This window comes from Salvelinus fontinalis, chromosome 1 (genome assembly GCF_029448725.1).
Source record: "Salvelinus fontinalis isolate EN_2023a chromosome 1, ASM2944872v1, whole genome shotgun sequence".
Classification (NCBI taxonomy): Eukaryota; Metazoa; Chordata; class Actinopteri; order Salmoniformes; family Salmonidae; genus Salvelinus; species Salvelinus fontinalis.
In genome coordinates, this window is record NC_074665.1 from 3,917,864 (window position 1) to 3,940,481 (window position 22,618).

The 22,618-nt window shown below is 47.3% G+C and overlaps 4 protein-coding genes and 1 non-coding gene across 18 annotated transcripts in view; 4 read left to right on the plus strand and 1 right to left on the minus strand.

The window, feature by feature from the left end:
* Positions 1–8,785, minus strand: part of LOC129865906 (spastin-like) — a 28,817-nt gene extending 20,032 nt beyond the window's left edge. The window contains exons 1-5 of the mRNA XM_055939019.1: positions 7,947–8,785; positions 7,625–7,708; positions 7,440–7,523; positions 4,204–4,373; positions 3,020–3,162 (exon numbers count right to left, since the gene is read on the minus strand). Of these exons, the coding sequence (XP_055794994.1) occupies positions 3,020–3,162; positions 4,204–4,373; positions 7,440–7,523; positions 7,625–7,708; positions 7,947–8,064 (599 nt within the window). The 5' untranslated portion in view covers positions 8,065–8,785. The remainder of the gene's footprint in view (positions 1–3,019; positions 3,163–4,203; positions 4,374–7,439; positions 7,524–7,624; positions 7,709–7,946) is intronic.
* Positions 8,786–8,955: 170 nt separating this feature from the next.
* LOC129865977 (protein dpy-30 homolog) lies at positions 8,956–15,070 on the plus strand. The gene is made up of 4 exons (XM_055939138.1): positions 8,956–9,111; positions 12,648–12,688; positions 14,169–14,311; positions 14,746–15,070. The coding sequence occupies exons 1-4, from the start codon at positions 9,102–9,104 to the stop codon at positions 14,816–14,818; spliced, it is 267 nt and encodes an 88-aa protein (XP_055795113.1). The 5' UTR covers positions 8,956–9,101; the 3' UTR covers positions 14,819–15,070.
* A 2,866-nt stretch (positions 15,071–17,936) lies between these two features.
* On the plus strand, positions 17,937–18,008 carry trnah-gug (transfer RNA histidin (anticodon GUG)). The gene has a single exon. It is a non-coding gene; the product is annotated as a tRNA-His (tRNA).
* A 421-nt stretch (positions 18,009–18,429) lies between these two features.
* Positions 18,430–22,618, plus strand: part of memo1 (mediator of cell motility 1) — a 30,863-nt gene continuing 26,674 nt past the window's right edge. Inside the window, exon 1 of the mRNA XM_055940047.1 lies at positions 18,430–18,829. Coding sequence (XP_055796022.1) covers positions 18,769–18,829 — 61 coding nt within the window. The 5' untranslated portion in view covers positions 18,430–18,768. The remainder of the gene's footprint in view (positions 18,830–22,618) is intronic.
* Positions 21,652–22,618, plus strand: part of LOC129866068 (uncharacterized) — a 2,990-nt gene continuing 2,023 nt past the window's right edge. For 6 of the 14 annotated variants that reach the window (XM_055939282.1, XM_055939283.1, XM_055939312.1 and 3 more), the window contains exon 1: positions 21,652–22,597. In XM_055939282.1, the coding sequence (XP_055795257.1) occupies positions 22,163–22,597 (435 nt within the window). In that variant the 5' untranslated portion in view covers positions 21,652–22,162. The other 8 variants (XM_055939599.1, XM_055939768.1, XM_055939530.1 and 5 more) reach the window with 3 other exon arrangements.

Below are 22,618 nucleotides of genomic sequence, written 5' to 3' on the forward strand. Positions count from 1 at the left end.
AGAAGCCCCAGCAGTCTCAATTACAGTCATGGGTTGTAATTACAGGAGAGCTAGGCACCGCCTTAACAAAGGTATCAGTGTGTGTACCATCTCAAAAGTCTAAGATTTTGACGTGAGGGCATCCCCAAGAATCAACGTGTAATTTGATCCTGACTGCGGTCCACTGCCCTATCTACTATCATCGTCTCTAGAATCCCTCCGTTGAATGTGCTGAGGGTCTTCTCTATCATAGCCTGGTCACACATCTGTTAGTACGGTATAGCCAACTCCCCAGACAATGACCAAAAGGCTACACAGATATCTCCGGGACCGGGCTACGCGGATAGCGCCTGGACCGGGCTACGCGGATAGCGCCTGGACCGGGCTACGCGGATAGCGCCTGGACCGGGCTACGCGGATAGCGCCTGGACCGGGCTACGCGGATAGCGCCTGGACCGGGCTACGCGGATAGCGCCTGGACCGGGCTACGCGGATAGCGCCTGGACCGGGCTACGCGGATAGCGCCGGGACCGGGCTACGCGGATAGCGCCGGGACCGGGCTACGCGGATAGCGCCGGGACCGGGATACGCGGATAGCTCCTGGACCGGGCTACGCGGATAGCGCCTGGACCGGGCTACGCGGATAGCGCCGGGACCGGGATACGCGGATAGCGCCGGGACCGGGATACGCGGATAGCGCCGGGACCGGGATACGCGGATAGCGCCGGGACACGCGGATATCTCCGGGACCGGGCTACGCGGATTGCTCCGGGACCGGGCTACGCGGATAGCGCCGGGACCGGGCTACGCGGATAGCGCCGGGACCGGGCTACGCGGATAGCGCCGGGACCGGGCTACGCGGATAGCGCCGGGACCGGGCTACGCGGATAGCGCCTGGACCGGGCTACGCGGATAGCGCCGGGACCGGGCTACGCGGATAGCGCCGGGACCGGGCTACGCGGATAGCGCCGGGACCGGGCTACGCGGATAGCGCCGGGACCGGGCTACGCGGATAGCGCCTGGACCGGGCTACGCGGATAGCGCCGTGACCGGGCTACGCGGATAGCGCCTGGACCGGGCTACGCGGATAGCGCCTGGACCGGGCTACGCGGATAGCGCCTGGACCGGGCTACGCGGATAGCGCCTGGACCGGGCTACGCGGATAGCGCCTGGACCGGGCTACGCGGATAGCGCCTGGACCGGGCTACGCGGATAGCGCCTGGACCGGGCTACGCGGATAGCGCCGGGACCGGGCTACGCGGATAGCGCATGGACCGGGCTACGCAGATAGCGCCTGGACCGGGCTACGCAGATAGCGCCTGGACCGGGCTACGCAGATAGCGCCGGGACACGCGGATAGCGCCGGGACCGGGATACGCGGATAGCGCCGGGACACGCGGATATCTCCGGGACCGGGCTACGCGGATATCTCCTGGACCGGGCTACGCAGATAGCGCCTGGACCGGGCTACGCGGATAGCGCCTGGACCGGGCTACGCAGATAGCGCCTGGACCGGGATACGCGGATAGCTCCTGGACCGGGCTACGCGGATAGCGCCTGGACCGGGCTACGCGGATAGCGCCTGGACCGGGCTACGCAGATAGCGCCGGGACCGGGATACGCGGATAGCTCCTGGACCGGGCTACGCAGATAGCGCCGGACCGGGATACGCGGATAGCGCCGGGACCGGGATACGCGGATAGCTCCTGGACCGGGCTACGCAGATAGCGCCGGGACCGGGCTACGCGGATAGCGCCTGGACCGGGCTACACAGATATCTCCTGGACCGGGCTACGCGGATAGCGCCTGGACCGGGCTACACAGATATCTCCTGGACCGGGCTACGCGGATAGCTCCTGGACCGGGCTACGCGGATAGCGCCGGGACCGGGATACGCGGATAGCGCCGGGACCGGGCTACGCGGATAGCGCCGGGACCGGGCTACGCAGATATCTCCTGGACCGGGCTACGCAGATATCTCCTGGACCGGGCTACGCAGATATCTCCTGGACCGGGCTACGCGGATAGCGCCTGGACCGGGCTACGCGGATAGCGCCTGGACCGGGCTACGCGGATAGCGCCTGGACCCGGGCTACGCGGATAGCGCCTGGACCGGGCTACGCGGATAGCGCCTGGACCGGGCTACGCGGATAGCTCCGGGACCGGGCTACGCGGATAGCGCCTGGACCGGGCTACGCAGATAGCGCCGGGACCGGGATACGCGGATAGCTCCTGGACCGGGCTACGCGGATAGCGCCTGGACCGGGCTACGCAGATAGCGCCGGGACCGGGATACGCGGATAGCTCCTGGACCGGGCTACGCAGATAGCGCCGGGACCGGGATACGCGGATAGCGCCGGGACCGGGATACGCGGATAGCTCCTGGACCGGGCTACGCGGATAGCGCCGGGACCGGGCTACGCGGATAGCGCCGGGACCGGGCTACGCGGATAGCGCCGGGACCGGGCTACACAGATATCTCCTGGACCGGGCTACGCGGATATCTCCTGGACCGGGCTACACAGATATCTCCTGGACCGGGCTACGCGGATAGCGCCTGGACCGGGCTACACAGATATCTCCTGGACCGGGCTACGCGGATAGCTCCTGGACCGGGCTACGCGGATAGCGCCGGGACCGGGATACGCGGATAGCGCCGGGACCGGGCTACGCGGATAGCTCCTGGACCGGGCTACGCAGATATCTCCTGGACCGGGCTACGCGGATAGCGCCTGGACCGGGCTACGCGGATAGCGCCTGGACCGGGCTACGCGGATAGCGCCTGGACCGGGCTACGCGGATAGCGCCTGGACCGGGCTACGCGGATAGCGCCTGGACCCGGGCTACGCGGATAGCGCCGGGACACGCGGATATCTCCGGGACCGGGCTACGCGGATAGCGCCTGGACCGGACTACGCGGATAGCGCCTGGACCCGGGCTACGCGGATAGCGGCGGGACCCGGGCTACGCGGATAGCGCCTGGACCGGGCTACGCGGATAGCTCCGGGACCGGGCTATGCAGAGAGCTCATCTATCCTACCCGTCTACGATTTCATTCAGTATGAAGCTGGCCAGTTTGCTGTCCACATTCTTAAAGTTCTTCATGTCCCTCTTCTGTGGTTCCTTCGATGCTGATGCTGCTGGTCTACCATTCTGTCCTCTTCCTGCAGCCCGAGGGACAACCTTAGAGAGAACCCTCCATAAGTGCACAATATTTCACAGACCATGAAACAAAAAGGATACACTATGAGCAACAACGTCCCATTTGAAACAGTATTTAAGACAAATTACAACTCAAAAAACATTGTTTACTGTAAACTGTTAGCGGGGTGGTTATAAGACTAGGACTAAATAATTTATGGGACTAGAGGATAGGAGACGGGGATAGTTCAATGCCTGTACTTTAATGGGACCAGGGGTAGGACAAGGCCTGTACTTTAATTGGACAAGGGACGGGGATAGGACAAGGCCTGTACTTTAATGGGACCAGGGACGGGGACAGGACAAGGCCTGTACTTTAATGGGACCATGGACAGGGATAGGACAAGGCCTGTACTTTAATTGGACCATGGACAGGGATAGGACAAGGCCTGTACTTTAATTGGACCATGGACGGGGATAGGACAAGGCCTGTACTTTAATGGGACAGGGGACGAGGACAAGGCCTGTACTTTAATGGGTCCAGGGACGGGGGTAGGACAAGGCCTGTACTTTAATGGGACGGGGACAGGACAAGGCCTGTACTTTAATGGGACCAGGGACGGGGATAGGACAAGGCCTGTACTTTAATTGGACCAGGGACGGGGATAGGACAAGGCCTGTACTTTAATGGGACCATGGACAGGGATAGGACAAGGCCTATACTTTAATGGGACAGGGGACGAGGACAAGGCCTGTACTTTAATGGGACCAGGGATGGGGGTAGGACAAGGCCTGTACTTTAATGGGTCCAGGGATGGGGACGAGGACAAGGCCTGTACTTTAATGGGACCATGGACGAGGATAGGACAAAGCCTGTACTTCAATGGGACCAGGGATGGGGATAGGACAAGGCCTGTACTTTAATGGGACCATGGACGAGGATAGGACAAGGCCTGTACTTTAATTGGACAAGGGACGGGGATAGGACAAGGCCTGTACTTTAATTGGACCAGGGACGGGGACAGGACAAGGCCTGTACTTTAATTGGACCAGGGACGGGGACAGGACCTGTACCAGGGATACCTTGATATTGTTGGTCCTGCTTGAGCCAGTGCTTGCTGGCTTGCTGTGACTGGACATAGAACCACCTGGACCTGGCTTGTTCTTTGGACCAGAAGGCCTCACTGGAGGGCTAGGGAGATGGCCTGGTGGACTCTGAGGGCTGTGTCTTGTTTTAGAAGCTGATGCACCTTCTGTGGTGAGAGAGACAGAGGGTGAGAGAGAGAGAGAGAGACAGAGGGTGAGAGAGAGAGGAGGGAGAGGTTGAGAGAGGATGGAGAGAGACAGAGGGAGAGGTTGAGAGAGGATGGAGAGAGACAGAGGGTGAGAGAGAGAGGATGGAGAGAGACAGAGGGTGAGAGAGAGAGGATGGAGAGAGACAGAGGGTGAGAGAGAGAGGATGGAGAGAGACAGAGGGTGAGAGAGAGAGGATGGAGAGAGACAGAGGGTGAGAGAGAGAGGATGGAGAGAGACAGAGGGTGAGAGAGAGAGGATGGAGAGAGACAGAGGGTGAGAGAGAGAGGATGGAGAGAGACAGAGGGTGAGAGAGAGAGGATGGAGAGAGACAGAGGGTGAGAGACAGAGGATGGAGAGGGAGAGGTTGAGAGAGAGGATGGAGAGAGACAAAGGTTGAGAGAGAGACGGTGAGAAAGAGAGGATGGAGAGAGAGAGAGGGTGAGAGAGAATGGAGAGAGAAAGGGTGAGAGAGAGAATGGAGAGCGAGAGGATGGAGAGACAGAGGGTGAGAGAGGATGGAGAGAGAGAGGGTGAGAGAGAGGGTGGAGAGAGAGAGGGTGGAGAGAGAGGGTGGAGAGAGAGAGAGGGTAAGAGAGGATGGAGAGAGACAGAGGGTGAGAGAGAGGACGGAGAGAGACAGAGGGTGAGAGAGAGGACGGAGAGAGACAGAGGGTGAGAGAGAGGACGGAGAGAGACAGAGGGTGAGAGAGAGTAAGCGAGAATGGAGAAAGAGACCCTACAAGGTTCAATAAAATAAAATAAAAACCTTAGTACTACAACTATTTGCTAATTGCTAAAACACATAGCTGGTAATATAACACTTGAAATGTCTATCTCTTTGAAACCTTTTTGAGTGAGAGAGAGAAATATTGATCTTGGTCAGGGATTTATTTACAGCACAAATCTGTATAGCTCAAAATCTAAGTGTGGCATCACTTCAAAGTGTTATGAGAGAAGACTGCAGCATGCCTCATATATTACCAGTATGGTGAGTCATCATGAAGACTGTAGCATGCCTCATATATTACCAGTATGGTGAGTCATCATGAAGACTGCAGCATGCCTCATATATTACCAGTATGGTGAGTCATCATGAAGACTGCAGCATGCCTCATATATTACCAGTATGGTGAGTCATCATGAAGACTGTAGCATGCCTCATATATTACCAGTATGGTGAGTCATCATGAAGACTGCAGCATGCCTCATATATTACCAGTATGGGGAGTCATCATGAAGACTGTAGCATGCCTCATATATTACCAGTATGGTGAGTCATCATGAAGACTGTAGCATGCCTCATATATTACCAGTATGGTGAGTCATCATGAAGACTGTAGCATGCCTCATATATTACCAGTATGGTGAGTCATCATGAAGACTGTAGCATGCCTCATATATTACCAGTATGGTGAGTCATCATGAAGACTGTAGCATGCCTCATATATTACCAGTATGGTGAGTCATCATGAAGACTGCAGCATGCCTCATATATTACCAGTATGGTGAGTCATCATGAAGACTGCAGCATGCCTCATATATTACCAGTATGGTGAGTCATCATGAAGACTGTAGCATGCCTCATATATTACCAGTATGGTGAGTCATCATGAAGACTGCAGCATGCCTCATATATTACCAGTATGGGGAGTCATCATGAAGACTGTAGCATGCCTCATATATTACCAGTATGGTGAGTCATCATGAAGACTGCAGCATGCCTCATATATTACCAGTATGGTGAGTCATCATGAAGACTGTAGCATGCCTCATATATTACCAGTATGGTGAGTCATCATGAAGACTGTAGCATGCCTCATATATTACCAGTATGGTGAGTCATCATGAAGACTGTAGCATGCCTCATATATTACCAGTATGGTGAGTCATCATGAAGACTGCAGCATGCCTCATATATTACCAGTATGGTGAGTCATCATGAAGACTGTAGCATGCCTCATATATTACCAGTATGGTGAGTCATCATGAAGACTGTAGCATGCCTCATATATTACCAGTATGGTGAGTCATCATGAAGACTGTAGCATGCCTCATATATTACCAGTATGGTGAGTCATCATGAAGACTGTAGCATGCCTCATATATTACCAGTATGGTGAGTCATCATGAAGACTGCAGCATGCCTCATATATTACCAGTATGGTGAGTCATCATGAAGACTGTAGCATGCCTCATATATTACCAGTATGGTGAGTCATCATGAAGACTGTAGCATGCCTCATATATTACCAGTATGGGGAGTCATCATGAAGACTGTAGCATGCCTCATATATTACCAGTATGGTGAGTCATCATGAAGACTGTAGCATGCCTCATATATTACCAGTATGGTGAGTCATCATGAAGACTGTAGCATGCCTCATATATTACCAGTATGGGGAGTCATCATGAAGACTGTAGCATGCCTCATATATTACCAGTATGGTGAGTCATCATGAAGACTGTAGCATGCCTCATATATTACCAGTATGGTGAGTCATCATGAAGACTGTAGCATGCCTCATATATTACCAGTATGGTGAGTCATCATGAAGACTGTAGCATGCCTCATATATTACCAGTATGGTGAGTCATCATGAAGACTGCAGCATGCCTCATATATTACCAGTATGGTGAGTCATCATGAAGACTGTAGCATGCCTCATATATTACCAGTATGGGGAGTCATCATGAAGACTGTAGCATGCCTCATATATTACCAGTATGGTGAGTCATCATGAAGACTGTAGCATGCCTCATATATTACCAGTATGGTGAGTCATCATGAAGACTGTAGCATGCCTCATATATTACCAGAATGGTGAGTCATCATTAAGACTGTAGCATGCCTCATATATTACCAGTATGGTGAGTCATCATTAAGACTGCAGCATGCCTCATATATTACCAGTATGGTGAGTCATCATGAAGACTGTAGCATGCCTCATATATTACCAGTATGGGGAGTCATCATGATGTGATACAATCTAAAACAATGTTCGCAACATCGTCAGAGAGCTGACCTAGAAGAGCGAGTCGGTCCTTTGCCATGGTGAGATTGCTGATCATCTTAGTTTGAAGCCTCTTTGAACGATCACTATGTTCTCCTAAAGTGAAAGTGAAAGAAAGCGAAACATGGTACCTGGTCAACAGCCACAACACAAACAACCTGATATTAACTTGAAAGATGAGGTAGGAATTAGCTTACCTTGTCCTGTGACTTCAATAGCAATCCCCCTTTGAAGCTCTGCAATGCCTTTCTGATACCACTGGATTGCCTCCTCCTTGACACCTGCCATAACAAACCCACAGGCTCAGTCACACAGAGAGAGAGTAGACAGAAAGACAGACAGACAAACACTCCCAGTGTGCCATTGCATATGCTTGCATACAGTTACACAACATGTATGATTGGCTTCGATGCAACCAAGAGTTTTGACATTGTAAAACTCTCTTGGATTCATCGAAGCTAATGTATGATAAACATATACAATATATATTTTTTTTAAAGATAAAGAGATGCATTCAACCTTTGTCATCTTCGTCGATCTTTAGTGCCACGGATATGTATTCAAATGCTCGTTTATGGTAGTTTCTAATGATTTCTCCGTTGTCTTTGCTGTCCCCCGCTCTAACTTTGGCCGACATGGTAGTGAAATAATGTACAACCAGTTACAGTCGCTAGCTACATCAGATTCTCAAATACAGAAGTAAAGAGAGAGAACTATACACCAGAAAATGTTGTCAGCGTCCTCAGCAATGTATTATTATATCTCTAACCATTTTTATATACGACAGATGATCGTAAACGTGTCTATTTTACAATAATAACAAAACCAATGTAAAGACCCAGTCCACACAGTTGCAGGACATCGGTGTTTTGTTGGAACAGGAAGTTGGAGTTACGCATGCGTGGAACTACCGCACTTGTCAAACATTTAAACAAGATCCTAAATACGGTAATAAGTGTATATAAGAAAATATAATGTATTTCAGTCACGTAAATCGATAAGCACTGACAGTAGATAAATAGTGTGGAAGTTTACCGTCGCATACCAAAAGTAATGTAATATTCGTTGTTTTTAGAAATAACGGGGGAAGACGCGAAGCGAGGGGGATAACTGGGCCCAAAATCTGTCTTCTCCAGGTTCACTTTTTTCCTCCGCTCAACAAGCGGCGAGTTTTTGTATGGAGATCAATGAGTGTCGCGTTTGGTTAATTAAACACAATTGAATGGTTTATTTGTTACTTGTGGCTTATTTAATCGAATAAAAGTTTCGTAATGTTTAGGTTCTTACGAGTATACTGATATAAGTAGGATAAGTGACAACCCGCCAACTTTGAGAAAAAAAACACTTTATATCGGAGTTCTTCCCGTTGTTCAAGCGCATATCTGCCCTCTCATTGGCTGGAATGGTCCCACCTGATCTTGCGTCCTCCCGACTGCCTTCCATTTCTAAAGACATTTATTTTCATTATTAGAGCGGTCATTTGAGCATCTGGTCAATATAATAGATAATCTGTGGAACTGCGTTCAGAAATGTCAGTACTAGCCCTTTAAAAATCACATTTCCGGAATTTGGATAGCCAATCAAAGCGCCTAATTTTCTGACGACTGCTCGGTTAGTTCTCTCTGGCTGTTTGTTGTTTCCGCGGCGACATCAATTTAGGAACCAACATAAACCATGGCAGAAGGTAACCAAAGATACGATTATACTAATATCTAACGCCTAAGATCATGTAGCAAATATTTATTTGAAGCGGGTTTCAGATTTATAAGCGTTTTTAGAAACCGAAGATTAGAGACCACGTCGAGTAGCTAGCAAGCTAACATTAGCTAGCTCATAGTTGGCGACTTGTCCAGTGTTGGGGAGTAATGAACAATTAACGTTACATGTATATAGAAAATATCAACGAAACAATTTCGAAGATTTTACTGTGTTACAGTTCATATAAGGAAATCAGTGAATGTAAATAAATTGGACACTAATACATGGATTTCAACATGAAAGGGAATACAGATCTGTTGGTCAGAAACTACCTTAGGAAAAAAATAAGGACAATTTTAAAAAGTAATTGCTTGGATCAGAACCAGTCAGTATCTGGTGTGACCACCATTTGCCTCATGCAGTGCAACACATCTCCTCCTTTGTATAGAGTTGATGAATCTGTTGATTGTGGAATGTTGTCCCACTCGTCTTCAATGGCTGTGTAAAGTTGCTGGAATTTTGAATTACATATTTGGAATGTGGCCAAAATAGCTTTTTACCACCTGAGGAACATTGCCAAGGTGCAGCTGTTTCTCTCTCGGGCTGATACAGAGAGACTCCTCCATGCTTTTATTACAAGCAGGCTTGACTACTGTAATGCTCTCCTGTCTGGTCTACCCAAGAAAGCTATTGGTCATCTGTAAAACATACAGTATGCTGCAGCACGGGTACTGACCAAGACCAGATGGAGAGAGCACATTACACTGGTTTTAAGGTCTCTGCACTGGCTGCCTGTGAGTTTTAGAATATATTTGAAGATTATTCTATTGGATTTTAAATCAATCCATGATTGTTCACCACAATACATGTCAGACGTGCTTTAAGTTATGTACCCAGTAGGTCCCTCAGGTCCTCTGGCCTTATAACTATCCCAAAGCCTAGGACCAAGAGGCATGGAGAGACAGCCTTTTAACTATCCCAAAGCCCAGGACCAAGAGGCCTGGAGACAGCCTTATAACTATCCCAAAGCCTGGGACCAAGAGACATGGAGAGAAAGCCTTTAGTTATTATGCCCCCAGCCTCTGGAACAGCCTGCCAGAGGACCTGATGGGGGGGGCAAGAGACATGGAGAGACAGCCTTTAGTTATTATGCCCCCAGCCTCTGGAACAGCCTGCCAGAACATGAGGGGGCTGAATCTGTGGACATGTTTAGAAGAGATCTTAAAAGACACCTTTTTAGAATTGCTTTTCCTTAGGGTTCTTTTTAATAATTCATTTTTTTATTATTTTGTTTTTTTATCCTCTGTTGTGTAGTAAATATCTGTTTTTATTTTCATAGTTATTTTTATTCGTTTTTTCCTGAAGTAACTTTAGTTCAGTAAACTGTATTTTTCTTAAGGATGGCTTTAGTGTAGCTTAACTTCTTCCAGTGTGAAGTCATTTCCTTGCCCAACCCCGCCATCGTAATGTTCAGAGTGACTTCCCCAACCCCGCCATCATCATGTTCAGCTTCCCCAACCCCGCCATCGTCATGTTCAGGGTGACTTCACCAACCCCGCCCCCAACCCCACCATCGTCATGTTCAGCTTCCCCAACCCCGCCATCGTAATGTTCAGAGTGACTTCCCCAACCCCGCCATCATCATGTTCAGCTTCCCCAACCCCACCATCGTCATGTTCAGCTTCCCCAACCCCGCCGTCGTCATGTTCAGAGTGACTTCCCCAACCCCGCCATCATCATGTTCAGCTTCCCCAACCCCGCCATCGTCATGTTCAGGGTGACTTCCCCAACCCCGCCCCCAACCCCGCCATCATCATGTTCAGCTTCCCCAACCCCGCCATCGTCATGTTCAGAGTGACTTCCCCAACCCCGCCATCATCATGTTCAGAGTGACTTCCCCAACCCCGCCATCATCATGTTCAGCTTCCCCAACCCCGCCATCGTCATGTTCAGAGTGACTTCCCCAACCCCGCCATCATCATGTTCAGCTTCCCCAACCCCGCCATCGTCATCTTCAGCTTCCCCGCCCCCAACCCCGCCATCATCATGTTCAGCTTCCCCAACCCCACCGCCATCATGTTCAGCTTCCCCAACCCCGCCATCATCACGTTCAGCATCCCCAACCCCGCCATCATCATGTTCAGCTTCCCCAACCCCGCCGCCATCACGTTCAGCTTCCCCAACCCCGCCGCCATCACGTTCAGCTTCCCCAACCCCGCCGCCATCACGTTCAGCTTCCCCAACCCCGCCGCCATCACGTTCAGCTTCCCCAACCCCGCCGCCATCATGTTCAGCTTCCCCAACCCCGCCCCCATCCCCGCCGTCATCATGTTCAGCTTCCCCAACCCCATCCCCGCCATCATGTTCAGCTTCCCCAACCCCGCCGCCATCATGTTCAGCTTCCCCAACCCCGCCCCCATCCCCGCCGTCATCATGTTCAGCTTCCCCAACCCCATCCCCGCCATCATGTTCAGCTTCCCCATCCCCGCCGCCATCACGTTCAGCTTCCCCAACCCCGCCGCCATCATGTTCAGCTTCCCCAACCCCGCCCCCAACCCCGCCATCATCATGTTCAGCTTCCCCAACCCCGCCATCATCATGTTCAGCTTCCCCAACCCCGCCCCCAACCCCGCCATCATCATGTTCAGCTTCCCCAACCCCGCCATCATCATGTTCAGCTTCCCCAACCCCGCCCCCAACCCCGCCATCATCATGTTCAGCTTCCCCAACCCCGCCCCCAACCCCGCCATCATCATGTTCAGCTTCCCCAACCCCGCCCCCAACCCCGCCATCATCATGTTCAGCTTCCCCAACCCCGCCATCATCATGTTCAGCTTCCCCAACCCCGCCATCATCATGTTCAGCTTCCCCAACCCCGCCCCCAACCCCGCCATCATCATGTTCAGCTTCCCCAACCCCGCCCCCAACCCCGCCATCATCATGTTCAGCTTCCCCAACCCCGCCATCATCATGTTCAGCTTCCCCAACCCCGCCCCCAACCCCGCCATCATCATGTTCAGCTTCCCCAACCCCGCCCCCAACCCCGCCATCATCATGTTCAGCTTCCCCAACCCCGCCCCCAACCCCGCCATCATCATGTTCAGCTTCCCCAACCCCGCCGTCATCATGTTCAGCTTCCCCAACCCCGCCCCCAACCCCGCCATCATCATGTTCAGCTTCCCCAACCCCGCCCCCAACCCCGCCATCATCATGTTCAGCTTCCCCAACCCCGCCATCATCATGTTCAGCTTCCCCAACCCCGCCCCCAACCCCGCCATCATCATGTTCAGCTTCCCCAACCCCGCCATCATCATGTTCAGCTGACAGAGACTAGCTACTAGAATCAATTCCATCTGTTTTCTGCAGATGGTTGGTTGCTTTGACATCCTAGATCAGAACAGAGACCAATGCCATGCTATCATAGAAATAGAACAGCTAAGTCGCTTTGTTTCAAGCCCTGACTTGGATACCTGATCAACACCTTTTCCCTTTTTATTCACATTGTGTTTTGTTGACATTCAGATCACACGGGCATGGATCAGAGCATGGAGAGTCATACAGCTGTAAGTTACATTTACATTACATTTTAGTCATTTAGCAGACGCTCTTATCCAGAGCGACTTACAGTAGAGTGCATACATTTTATTACATTTTTACATACTGAGACAAGGATATCCCTACCGGCCAAACCCTCCCTAACCCGGACGACGCTATGCCAATTGTGCGTCGCCCCACGGACCTCCCGGTTGCGGCCGGCTGCGACAGAGCCTGGGCGCGAATCCAGCCCAGCCTGGGCGCGAACCCAGAGACTCTGGTGGCGCAGCTCCCGGGTGGCGCAGTTACTGTACTGTGTGTTGAATCAGCGTCTGGGTTTACAGGAGACGTTGAATATGGCGATTCTCCTTTAAACCCAGGAAGCAGCCATTCAACTTGCCATTCACCAGATTTTCAAGCTTAATAAATGTCCAAATACGTTTTGGTACTTACCAAAGAATGGAGTTTTGCTGAACAACTAGCGTCATTGCTACCGTTACGGCCGGTATGTACTTCCACAAAAGGATGAAATAAAAAGTTACATGCACCCGGGGAAAAAAATACCTTGTCTGGAAAAATTCAAAGTATTCTTTTTTGACCACATGTGCATGTGTCAAATCCACCTCTTCTGCACCTCCAATAAAATCACTCATTACTGCCACCCACAGGTCGGCTGATCCAGCAGCAGGAAAGGTCATTGATTTTTATCACCTACAACAACAGTGTATTAAAACCTCATAACAATCTGTTTCAGCCGTGCTACATGTAAGTAGATTTAGGAGACACATTTTTACACTGATTTATATATTTCTAGATGGACTTTATTCAGTAGACACTAGGCTACATTTTTACAGTGATTTATATATTTCTAGATGGACTTTATTCAGTAGACACTAGGCTACATTTTTACAGTGATTTATATATTTCTAGATGGACTTTATTCAGTAGACACTAGGCTACATTTTTACAGTGATTTATATATTTCTAGATGGACTTTATTCAGTAGACACTAGGCTACATTTTTACAGTGATTTATATATTTCTAGATGGGCTTTATTCAGTGTATTGAAATTACATTACTAATATTGCGGGAGATGCAGAAAAGGTGGATTTGGCGGATGGTCAAATTCAATATTTATATTCTTTCTAGACAAGGCATTTTTTCCAGTAATGACGATAGTTGCTCAGAGAAACTCCATTCTTTGAACATATTTTGACATTATTAAGCGTGAATGGCAAGTTGAATGGGTGCTTCCTGGGTTTAAAGGAGAATCGCCATATTCAACGTCTCCCGTAAACCCATATTCTGGTGTGTGTGAGAGAGACTGTTTTAGGGAAATATTAGCTTCTGCTACAGGTTTTCACCTCAAAGTGAATGAAGCCTTGAGCTGAGGTTAGGGAAATATTAGCCCATGTTATAGACATTGATGTTACTCTCTACATGATGGGTAACTTGTGAAGCTAGGGAAATACATGCTGACATGCTTCTACATTACTCCTCCCTTCCAGAAGATCGAGGATACCGAGAGGTCCAACACAGAGAAGATGTCTAAACAGAAAGTGGATCTTCAGTCTCTCCCAACACGGGCATATCTGGACCAGACTGTGGTGCCAGTCCTTCTACAGGGGCTCTCTGTGTTAGCCAAAGAACGGTGGGCTTAAATAAATCAAATTTAATAAGGTCCTTTTTTTTTTTTTTTTTTACGTCAAAGTGCTTTACAGATACCCAGCCTAAAACCTGAAAGAGCAAGCAATACGGAGGCAGAAGCACAATGGCTAGAGGGAAACAGTCCCTAGAAGGCAGCAACCTAGGAAGAAACATAGATGAACCAGGCTCCAATACATATCCTTTCCTTGTCTCTCTCTTATGCTGTATATCCCCAGTCTCACAACATCAGCCTGTGTTGTGTGGTTAGGCTGGGCACTGAAATAAAGAATAGATACTCGCACACTGAATAATGCCCTCGTTGTTATTATTGAACGCTGTGCCAAATGAAACAACACGTTTCTGTATAATGGACCAATAAAGATATTATATCATGTTATTTACGTTTTATTTGTATTAATCCTAGCTCTTCTCTTCCAGGCCTCATAATCCCATTGAATTTCTAGCTGCACATCTCCTCCAGAACAAGTCTCAATATGAGGACCGCATCTAACACCTCTGAAGAAACTACACTGGTCGACTTATCACCAGAGACAAGCTGTGTGTTTCATTTAGCATCTGAATTGTAAAGTGTTTTTTTTTTCTTTTTTCTATACTGTATGTACCGGCTGGAGTATACTGATTTCTTATTTTCTATTATACATGTTTGTTGAACAAACACTATTTTTGTTTCTGTAATTGACTGTACATGTTAGTGTGTTACTTCCCCACATATACCCATTAAACATCCATGACTGATATCAAATGTCTGATATTCTGAGCGATATTCTGATTCAGAACATTCTGCATTCATAAGAGAACCAAATATCACAGTCATTGTAAGTAAAACTTTCCTCCAGTAAACTAACGATCAGCTAAATCATTGCTCGTAAGCAGCGCTTGACTTGGGATGAAATAAGTTCAGGAGCTGTCATTTCCCAAATCGGTCCACTAGACTACATTCACTGAAATTCACAAGTGACATTATGCTGTATAGAAACTTCAGATTATTCACTGTTAAGGGTTCATACACATTTTCCATTTACTTCTCCATGACTTTTAACCACATTTTCATTATAGCTTGGAAAAGTAAGCATTATTGACATTTCAATGGCTGCTGTGTCTGATCCCATGTAGGCCTACCATCTCCTACCGTTGTGCCCTTGTCAACATGTGGTCAACCCTCCATCTGGAGAACTCCTGATTTGTGCAGGCTTGGCTTTTGATCCAGCCCCGAAACACCCAAGTCTGCCCAAGGTCCTGTTGAGCGGTTGATGTTTAGGGCTACAATGTGGTTAGAGCAGGGCTTGAACAAAAGCCTGCACACCCAGTAGCTATCCTGGAGGATGGTTGGCCACCCTTGATATAAAACATTACAACCATATTATTCCCTCATTCAATGGATCAGGTCGGCTACTTCAAAACCAGGAACTGTATCTAACTAGACATGTTCACATACAATATAAGGCTCTTCTAATATGTATGTTTCAGGGGAGATCTATGCACAGAAAATTATTTGTCCAGCTTTCCAACGGTACAGATGTATTTAGGCTATCTACAGTGCTGGCGGAAAGGGGTCAACATGAATGCTTAGTTAGCTATAGTTACCTAGCGAGAACTGCTACAAGTTATGTTTTTAATTGGTTATCTAGTTAGTCTGTTGTCTGTCATTATAGTATACCTGCTGCTGAAATATCGCTTGCTCGATCCTTGGGCAACGGCCCACTCACACTGGTTCACATCCAGCACACAGACATGCACTAAAAGGTCATTCCAATGATGGCTGATAAGTCGATTTTTTAAAGTGATTCATAATATTTTAAAAGTGTGCCTTTGTGAATTAATTTAACAAACAAAAAATTCCATGACTTAACATGACCTTACAAAACCTTATTTGACAATTTGGAGCATTGTATCATGTGCGTTCAGGTTGGCGCATTTTAAATATTCGCAATCTGGAACAGTCTACTGTCCTGCACAGATTGACAGACGAGCGACCAATAAACATGAACAAATCAGAATCCGGAAATTAGTCCCCAATCTGCATTACTATTCAATGCAGATCCCGCCTTTATTGCGCATTGGTCAACTTTTTTTGCCTTGGTGTTTGAATCTGGGCCGGCGATAGGCTACTTTGTTTTATAGAAGCCCACAGATGACATATGGATACAAAAATAACTCCCTCGTTATGTCGAGATCACAATTTATTTATCTCTTGATCACGACATAACAAAAGTTGTTTTGTCAATGTCACGAGATAATTTTCTCATGACATTACAAAAATAGTTTTTTCAAGATTAACTATATAAATAGGAATATAATAATTAATGATAGATTGACAGTATGGTTGAGCCTGCAGAGCCCCCACTGGATCAGCACGTGTTTTTATTGATTGCTAAACTAGACATGTCATGCTAACATCATGCTTTCATTTGTGTTTGGTGCTCGTTATCGGTTCATAAATTATAATGTTAGCAGGCCAAATGTTCCTTACCATGAGCTAAGAGCTCTTGGGGCATCTGAGCCCTAAACAATGCCTGACAGGCAACTCTGTCTCCAGGCTGTATGCCACCCCCAAGACCAAAGCCAATCGCATGCAAGCAGCTAACTTGGCTAGTCTTGTGAGCGAGCTAGCTAGCAAGTTAGCCAGGTAGTCTTGTTAGTTAGCTAGCTAGCTATCTAATTATATGTGCTAGTTGTTAGCATGCATAGCTGATATGTGTGTAATTGTAAGGAACACTTCATGTTTTATGGATAATATTTACATTTACAGTGGGTGAGCTCCATTCCTGACAGGCTGATCAGATTCAACTTCAGCCTCAGCGCTTGATCAAATTCAAAAGCAGTCTCAGTGGCTGATGAATCAGGATTCTACCTTGTAGGCTGTTTCATAGGTAAAGCTCCTTGCAGGCAGATTAGCAGTCAATGCATTATGTATATGATCAAGACTGGGTGGGCTCTATTCCTGGCAGGCTTATCAGATTCAATAGTAGCCTCAGAGGCTGATAAATCAGGACACTGCCTAGTAGCCTGTCTGCAAGGAGCCTTACATATGAAAGTCTACAAGGCAACATTCTGATGTATTTATTGTGTATTCCTATTGATGCAACGCCCACTGCGAAATCGGCCTCAAAACAAAGTGACTTAAGAGCATGTGGAGTAATGAGTAGCATTCTTTGTTTTCACATGTAAAAGTGATTGCTTTTGAGTTTTATCTGCCTTTCTGAATGAAGACGAGTTAAAACATTTATTTTATGTTTCTGGCCTTGTTGACCAAATGACCGAGTGGCACAGATGCCCGATGATGTAACGGGCCGCTGCCCGTTGCCCGCCGCTCAGCATAATCGAATACACCCATTTTGCATGGCCCAGTGCCCCTGGCGGGCCGAGTTTGTACATTTTAGACCCTTCCATTGGTCCTTAAGTGAAATCTCCACTCAACCGGGGAACCGGGCCATGGTGGCCCAAAGAAGTCCCGAAAGTGCACGGTTTGCATTGTAAAAAAAATCAACCTTGTACCATGTTTTCAATTAAATGAGAATTACAGGATAAGCAACACGTTCAACGACATGCGGTGAATGCGCGTTGTATGTGGGGGATATATCCCATATAAACATAAGCCCCGGTAGCTCGCCGTGATCGTATAGTGGTTAGTACTCTGCGTTGTGGCCGCAGCAACCCCGGTTCGAATCCGGGTCACGGCATTGCGGTACACAATATCACGGCATAAGGGCTCTTTTTGAATAGCTTCAAAACTTAATAGCTATTCGTTGTTACGATATCTATTTAAGTATTTCATGGGAGGAAATTAAGAAATATATCATATTTGCGTGCCGGTGAACCGACTCTTTCTACAGCTGGGTCATAGCCACGCCTAACAGTATTTTTAACGAATCGTTTTTCTGTAAGCTCCTCGAGCAGCCAATCCACGCAGCCTTATGTCATTTTTAGAAAACGTTTAACACCGCCCTTTACCTGCCATCAAGAAGCTACGAATCCGTGTACACTAAAATATGCTGCCGGCCAATGGCTGGTTGTTAGTTACTTCGATTCGGATCCACTAACCTAACGAAAGCAGCAGGCGTAAAAAGAATCTGATGCACAGTAGCTACTAGCTAGCCCGATTTATGTCACACCGGTTTTAGTCAAGTCAATGGTGTTATTTATGGCAACCAACTGACACACTGCATTGAGTTTTTGTTCATCCGTAATTATCGTTTAAAAGTATTGTATTTTATAGTAGCCTGCTGGCTAACTATCAAACAGACTCACTTTTCTCAGTATTTTCATCTAACGTTAGCTGGCTGGCTAACTTCCTATTTTTTGCATTCCTTCTTTGTCTTAGTCGACGTTTGTTTTTGTTGGTGGTTTCTTTCTGGCCAGTTGTTTCCCCCCCCCCCGAGTTCTTACTTTTTCTACCTGACAAGGTTCCGGTTTACCAAGATAGGCAGCTCGGGAGTTAAGATGTCCAACCGAACAGTGTGCAGAGAAGCAAGTCACGCTGGCAGTTGGTACGCCGCCTCAGGTATAGAACTGAACCGGGGAATGGGCCAGAGACCAGGGTTAGCTAGCTAGCAGGGTTATCTAACCAAGCTAGCTAGCAGACTCGTCTCTAATGTTTGGGTTGTTGTCCAGAGAAGTTGCTAGCAGGGTTAGCTAACCAAGCTAGCTAGCAGACTCGTCTCTAATGTTTGGGTTGTTGTCCAGGGAAGTTGTTAGCTGGGTTAGCTAACCTTGCTAGCTAACTAGCAACAGACCTGTCTTTCTGGGGCTAATGTGAGGGGTAGTACCTAGTTAGCAGGGTTACTATAGCAAGCCTACCTAGCTGCAGACTATGCTCTCTGGGCTGGTGTCCTGGAAAGTAGCTATACTGAACAAAATATAAACAATTTAAATGATTTTACAGAGTTACACATTATATAAGGAAATTAGTCAATTGAAATACATTCATTATGTCCTAATCTATGGATTTCACATGACTGGGCATGGGCGCAGCCATGGTTGGGCCTAGGAGGGCATAGGCCCACCCACTGGGGAGCCAGGCCCAGCCAATCAGAATTAGTTTTCCCCCACAAAAGGGCTTTATTACAGACACAGAAATACTACTCAGTTTCATCAGCTGTCCGAGTGGCTGGTCTCAGACGCTGGCTGGCATGGTTACACGTGGTCTGCGGTTGTGAGGCAGGTTGGACGTACAGCCAAATTCTCTAAAATCACGGAAGTGGCTTATGGTAGAGAAATTAACATTCTCTGGCAACAGCTCTGGTGCACAATCCTGCAGTCAGCATGTCAATTACACGCTTCCTCAACTGGAGACATCTGTGGCACTGACATAACTGCACATTTTAGTGGCCTTTTATTGTCCCCAGCACAAGGTGCACCTGTGTAATGATCGTTATTTAATCAACTTCTTGATATGCCACACCTGTCAGGTGGATTGACTATCTTGGCAAAGGAGAAATGCTCACTAACAGGGATGTAAACAAAATGTGCACAATTTGAGCTAAGTAAGCTTTTTGTGCATATGGAACATTTCTGAGATCCTTTATTTCAGCTCATGAAACCAACACTTTATATGTTGCATATTTTTGTTCAGTATAGATGGGTTGCTAGCTGGCTGGCTAATTGAGTAGGATAGCAGTGAGGAAAGAATAGGCGGTGCTCTCTATCAGTTGGTTGAGAGCAACAAAACCGGCAATGTTTTTTTTACCCTTTTTTTTCTGTCTTGGCGAGATGAAATGGCCTGGTCATATAAACCTTAGATTGCTGATGCTATTTATTGGCCACTGAGAGGTTTTGAAGACACCGTTCGGCCATATTGGTACTCCCCAGTAGGAGCAGTCCTCCATTGAAATGAATGGAATTCTACAGTATTTCAATTAAAGGTTTCAAGGACAAAATATCATATTGTTAAGTAATTTTGTTGTAGGGGGGACAGTAGCATTAATTATCTCAAATTATACTTTAGGATAATGTTATTATACATTTTTTGTTTGTATTTTATTTACAGATACATGTACACGTATGCAATAATGTGTCTGTAATATAATGCATTTGTCAAAACAAATGTTGACATTAATGCGTTTCTATAGCTACCAAAATATTTTTTTACAATTGAGGAGTTTCCAAAATGGAGGCACTGTGGCTTCAACACAATGGTGAGGGAGTACCAAGATGGAGGCACTGTGGCTTCAACAGAATGGTGAGGGAGTACCAAAATGGAGGCACTGTGGCTTCAACAGAATGGTGAGGGAGTACCAAAATGGAGGCACTGTGGCTTCAACACAATGGTGAGGGAGTACCAAGATGGAGGCACAGTGGCTTCAACACAATGGCGAGGGAGTACCAAGATGGAGGCACAGTGGCTTCAACACAATGGTGAGGGAGTACCAAGATGGAGGCACAGTGGCTTCAACACAATGGTGAGGGAGTACCAAGATGGAGGCACTGTGGCTTCAATACAATGGTGAGGGAGTACCAAGATGGAGGAGGCACAGTGGCTTCAACACAGAGCCCCTTATGGAGCAATTTCAGTGACAACAGAAACTGCATTTGAATTCAATATTTTTTGGATATTGAATTTGAATTTAATATTTTGGAAATGCACAAATTTAGTAATTTTAAATCATCAATTTAACTAGTATTTCATGGTTTGAAACTGAATTGAATTAACACTGCATTCCGTTTTAAAAAATACATTTTGAAATTCAATATTTATTCAGTTTCAATATGGTACATTTTGCATTCACTGTTTGATTCAAGTTTTCCAAGCTATCATTTCAAGTTTCTCAAAGTTTCATATATTTTCTTCCAATGAATTTGGCTCTAGCGTTTTAACCGTTTTGTCTATACGCTGTTATGACCCCATTCCTGAAAGCTAAGACTCTCTTAGCCTTCTGTTCCCCTCTAAAGTCACGTTATAAGGTAGTGTGAATAGCCCTGTCATAGCCAAATAACACTCCCTAATTAATTTTGATCTTGTGACTGACTGGGTGCGAACCGGGTACCCTTTGACCTCCTCGAAAGAGACAGAACTAATGCCTAGGCTTTAGCTCAGTAGGCGAACAGTCTTAACCCAGTCATTCACGTTACCCCTTTTAAAATGAGTACTCTTGCAAGAGACTTGTCTAATTAACACATCTTCAGGTCTCCGCCAAGTATCTCATTACACAAGCGTGTGTCACCAAACCGCGGTATTTTCTATTTTGATGACTAACCTTGCTAGGTCTTGAAGGGATTAGTGTAGCAGATGAGATCTGTGAAACGCACTCCTCAGGCCTGAAGTTTCGTCCTTTTCTGCAATTGAGGAATAGTGCGACCGGTGGGGGGGGGGGGGGGGGGGTTTCAGTCTCCGTAGGATCTGAATCAGGAAGTAACATGTCGTCCTTTAAATTCCTGATCTCATCCCTTCAGGTTATGTTCAATAATATCAAAGGCTGCACTGAAATCTAACAGTACAGCTCACACAATTTTATTATCAATGTATTACACCCAATCATCAGTCATTTGTGTCAGTGCAGTACATGCTGTAAGTCTGTCAATTTATTTACAGAGAAATAGCATTGCATCTGGTTAAACACCATTTGAATTCATTTTTTTCTCCAGAAGTTTGCAAAGAGTCGGCAGCAAGCTGATTGGTCGGCTGTTAGAACCAGTGCTTTACCATTCTTGGGTAGAGGAATTCTCTTCTCCCAGTAAACCAGTGTGCTGTTGCATACACACTAAGCTGTGCCCTATAGAGCAAGGGTGTCGAAACACACTCCTCAGTCATATAGCTCAGTAACATCATGCCAGTACACATCACATCACCGTTTGTTATACTGACCCGTGTGGTGTAGAGCTGCTCACATAATTGATCATGGTCTTTTTTCCATGGTCTTTATTCCACGGTCTTTATTCCACGGTCTTTATTCCACGGTCTTTATTCCATGGTCTTTATTCCGTGGTCAGGAGGGTCTTTATTCCATGGTCTTTATTCCATGGTCTTTATTCCGTGGTCAGGTGGGTCTTTATTCCATGGTCTTTATTCCATGGTCTTTATTCCGTGGTCAGGTGGGTCTTTATTCCGTGGTCTTTATTCCATGGTCAGGTGGGTCTTTATTCCATGGTCTTTATTCCACGATCTTTATTCCATGGTCTTTATTCCATGGTCAGGTGGGTCTTTATTCCATGGTCTTTATTCCACGGTCTTTATTCCACGGTCTTTATTCCATGGTCTTTATTCCATGGTCAGGTGGGTCTTTATTCCGTGGTCTTTATTCCGTGGTCAGGTGGGTCTTTATTCCGTGGTCAGGTGGGTCTTTATTCCGTGGTC

Bases quoted from the DNA above. Each gene is read 5' to 3' on its own strand.
- LOC129865977 (XM_055939138.1), top strand. The intron at 12,689-14,168 runs GTAAGTTACATT...CCTCCCTTCCAG, and splicing joins GCATGGAGAGTCATACAGCT to AAGATCGAGGATACCGAGAG. The intron at 14,312-14,745 runs GTGGGCTTAAAT...CTTCTCTTCCAG, and splicing joins TCTGTGTTAGCCAAAGAACG to GCCTCATAATCCCATTGAAT.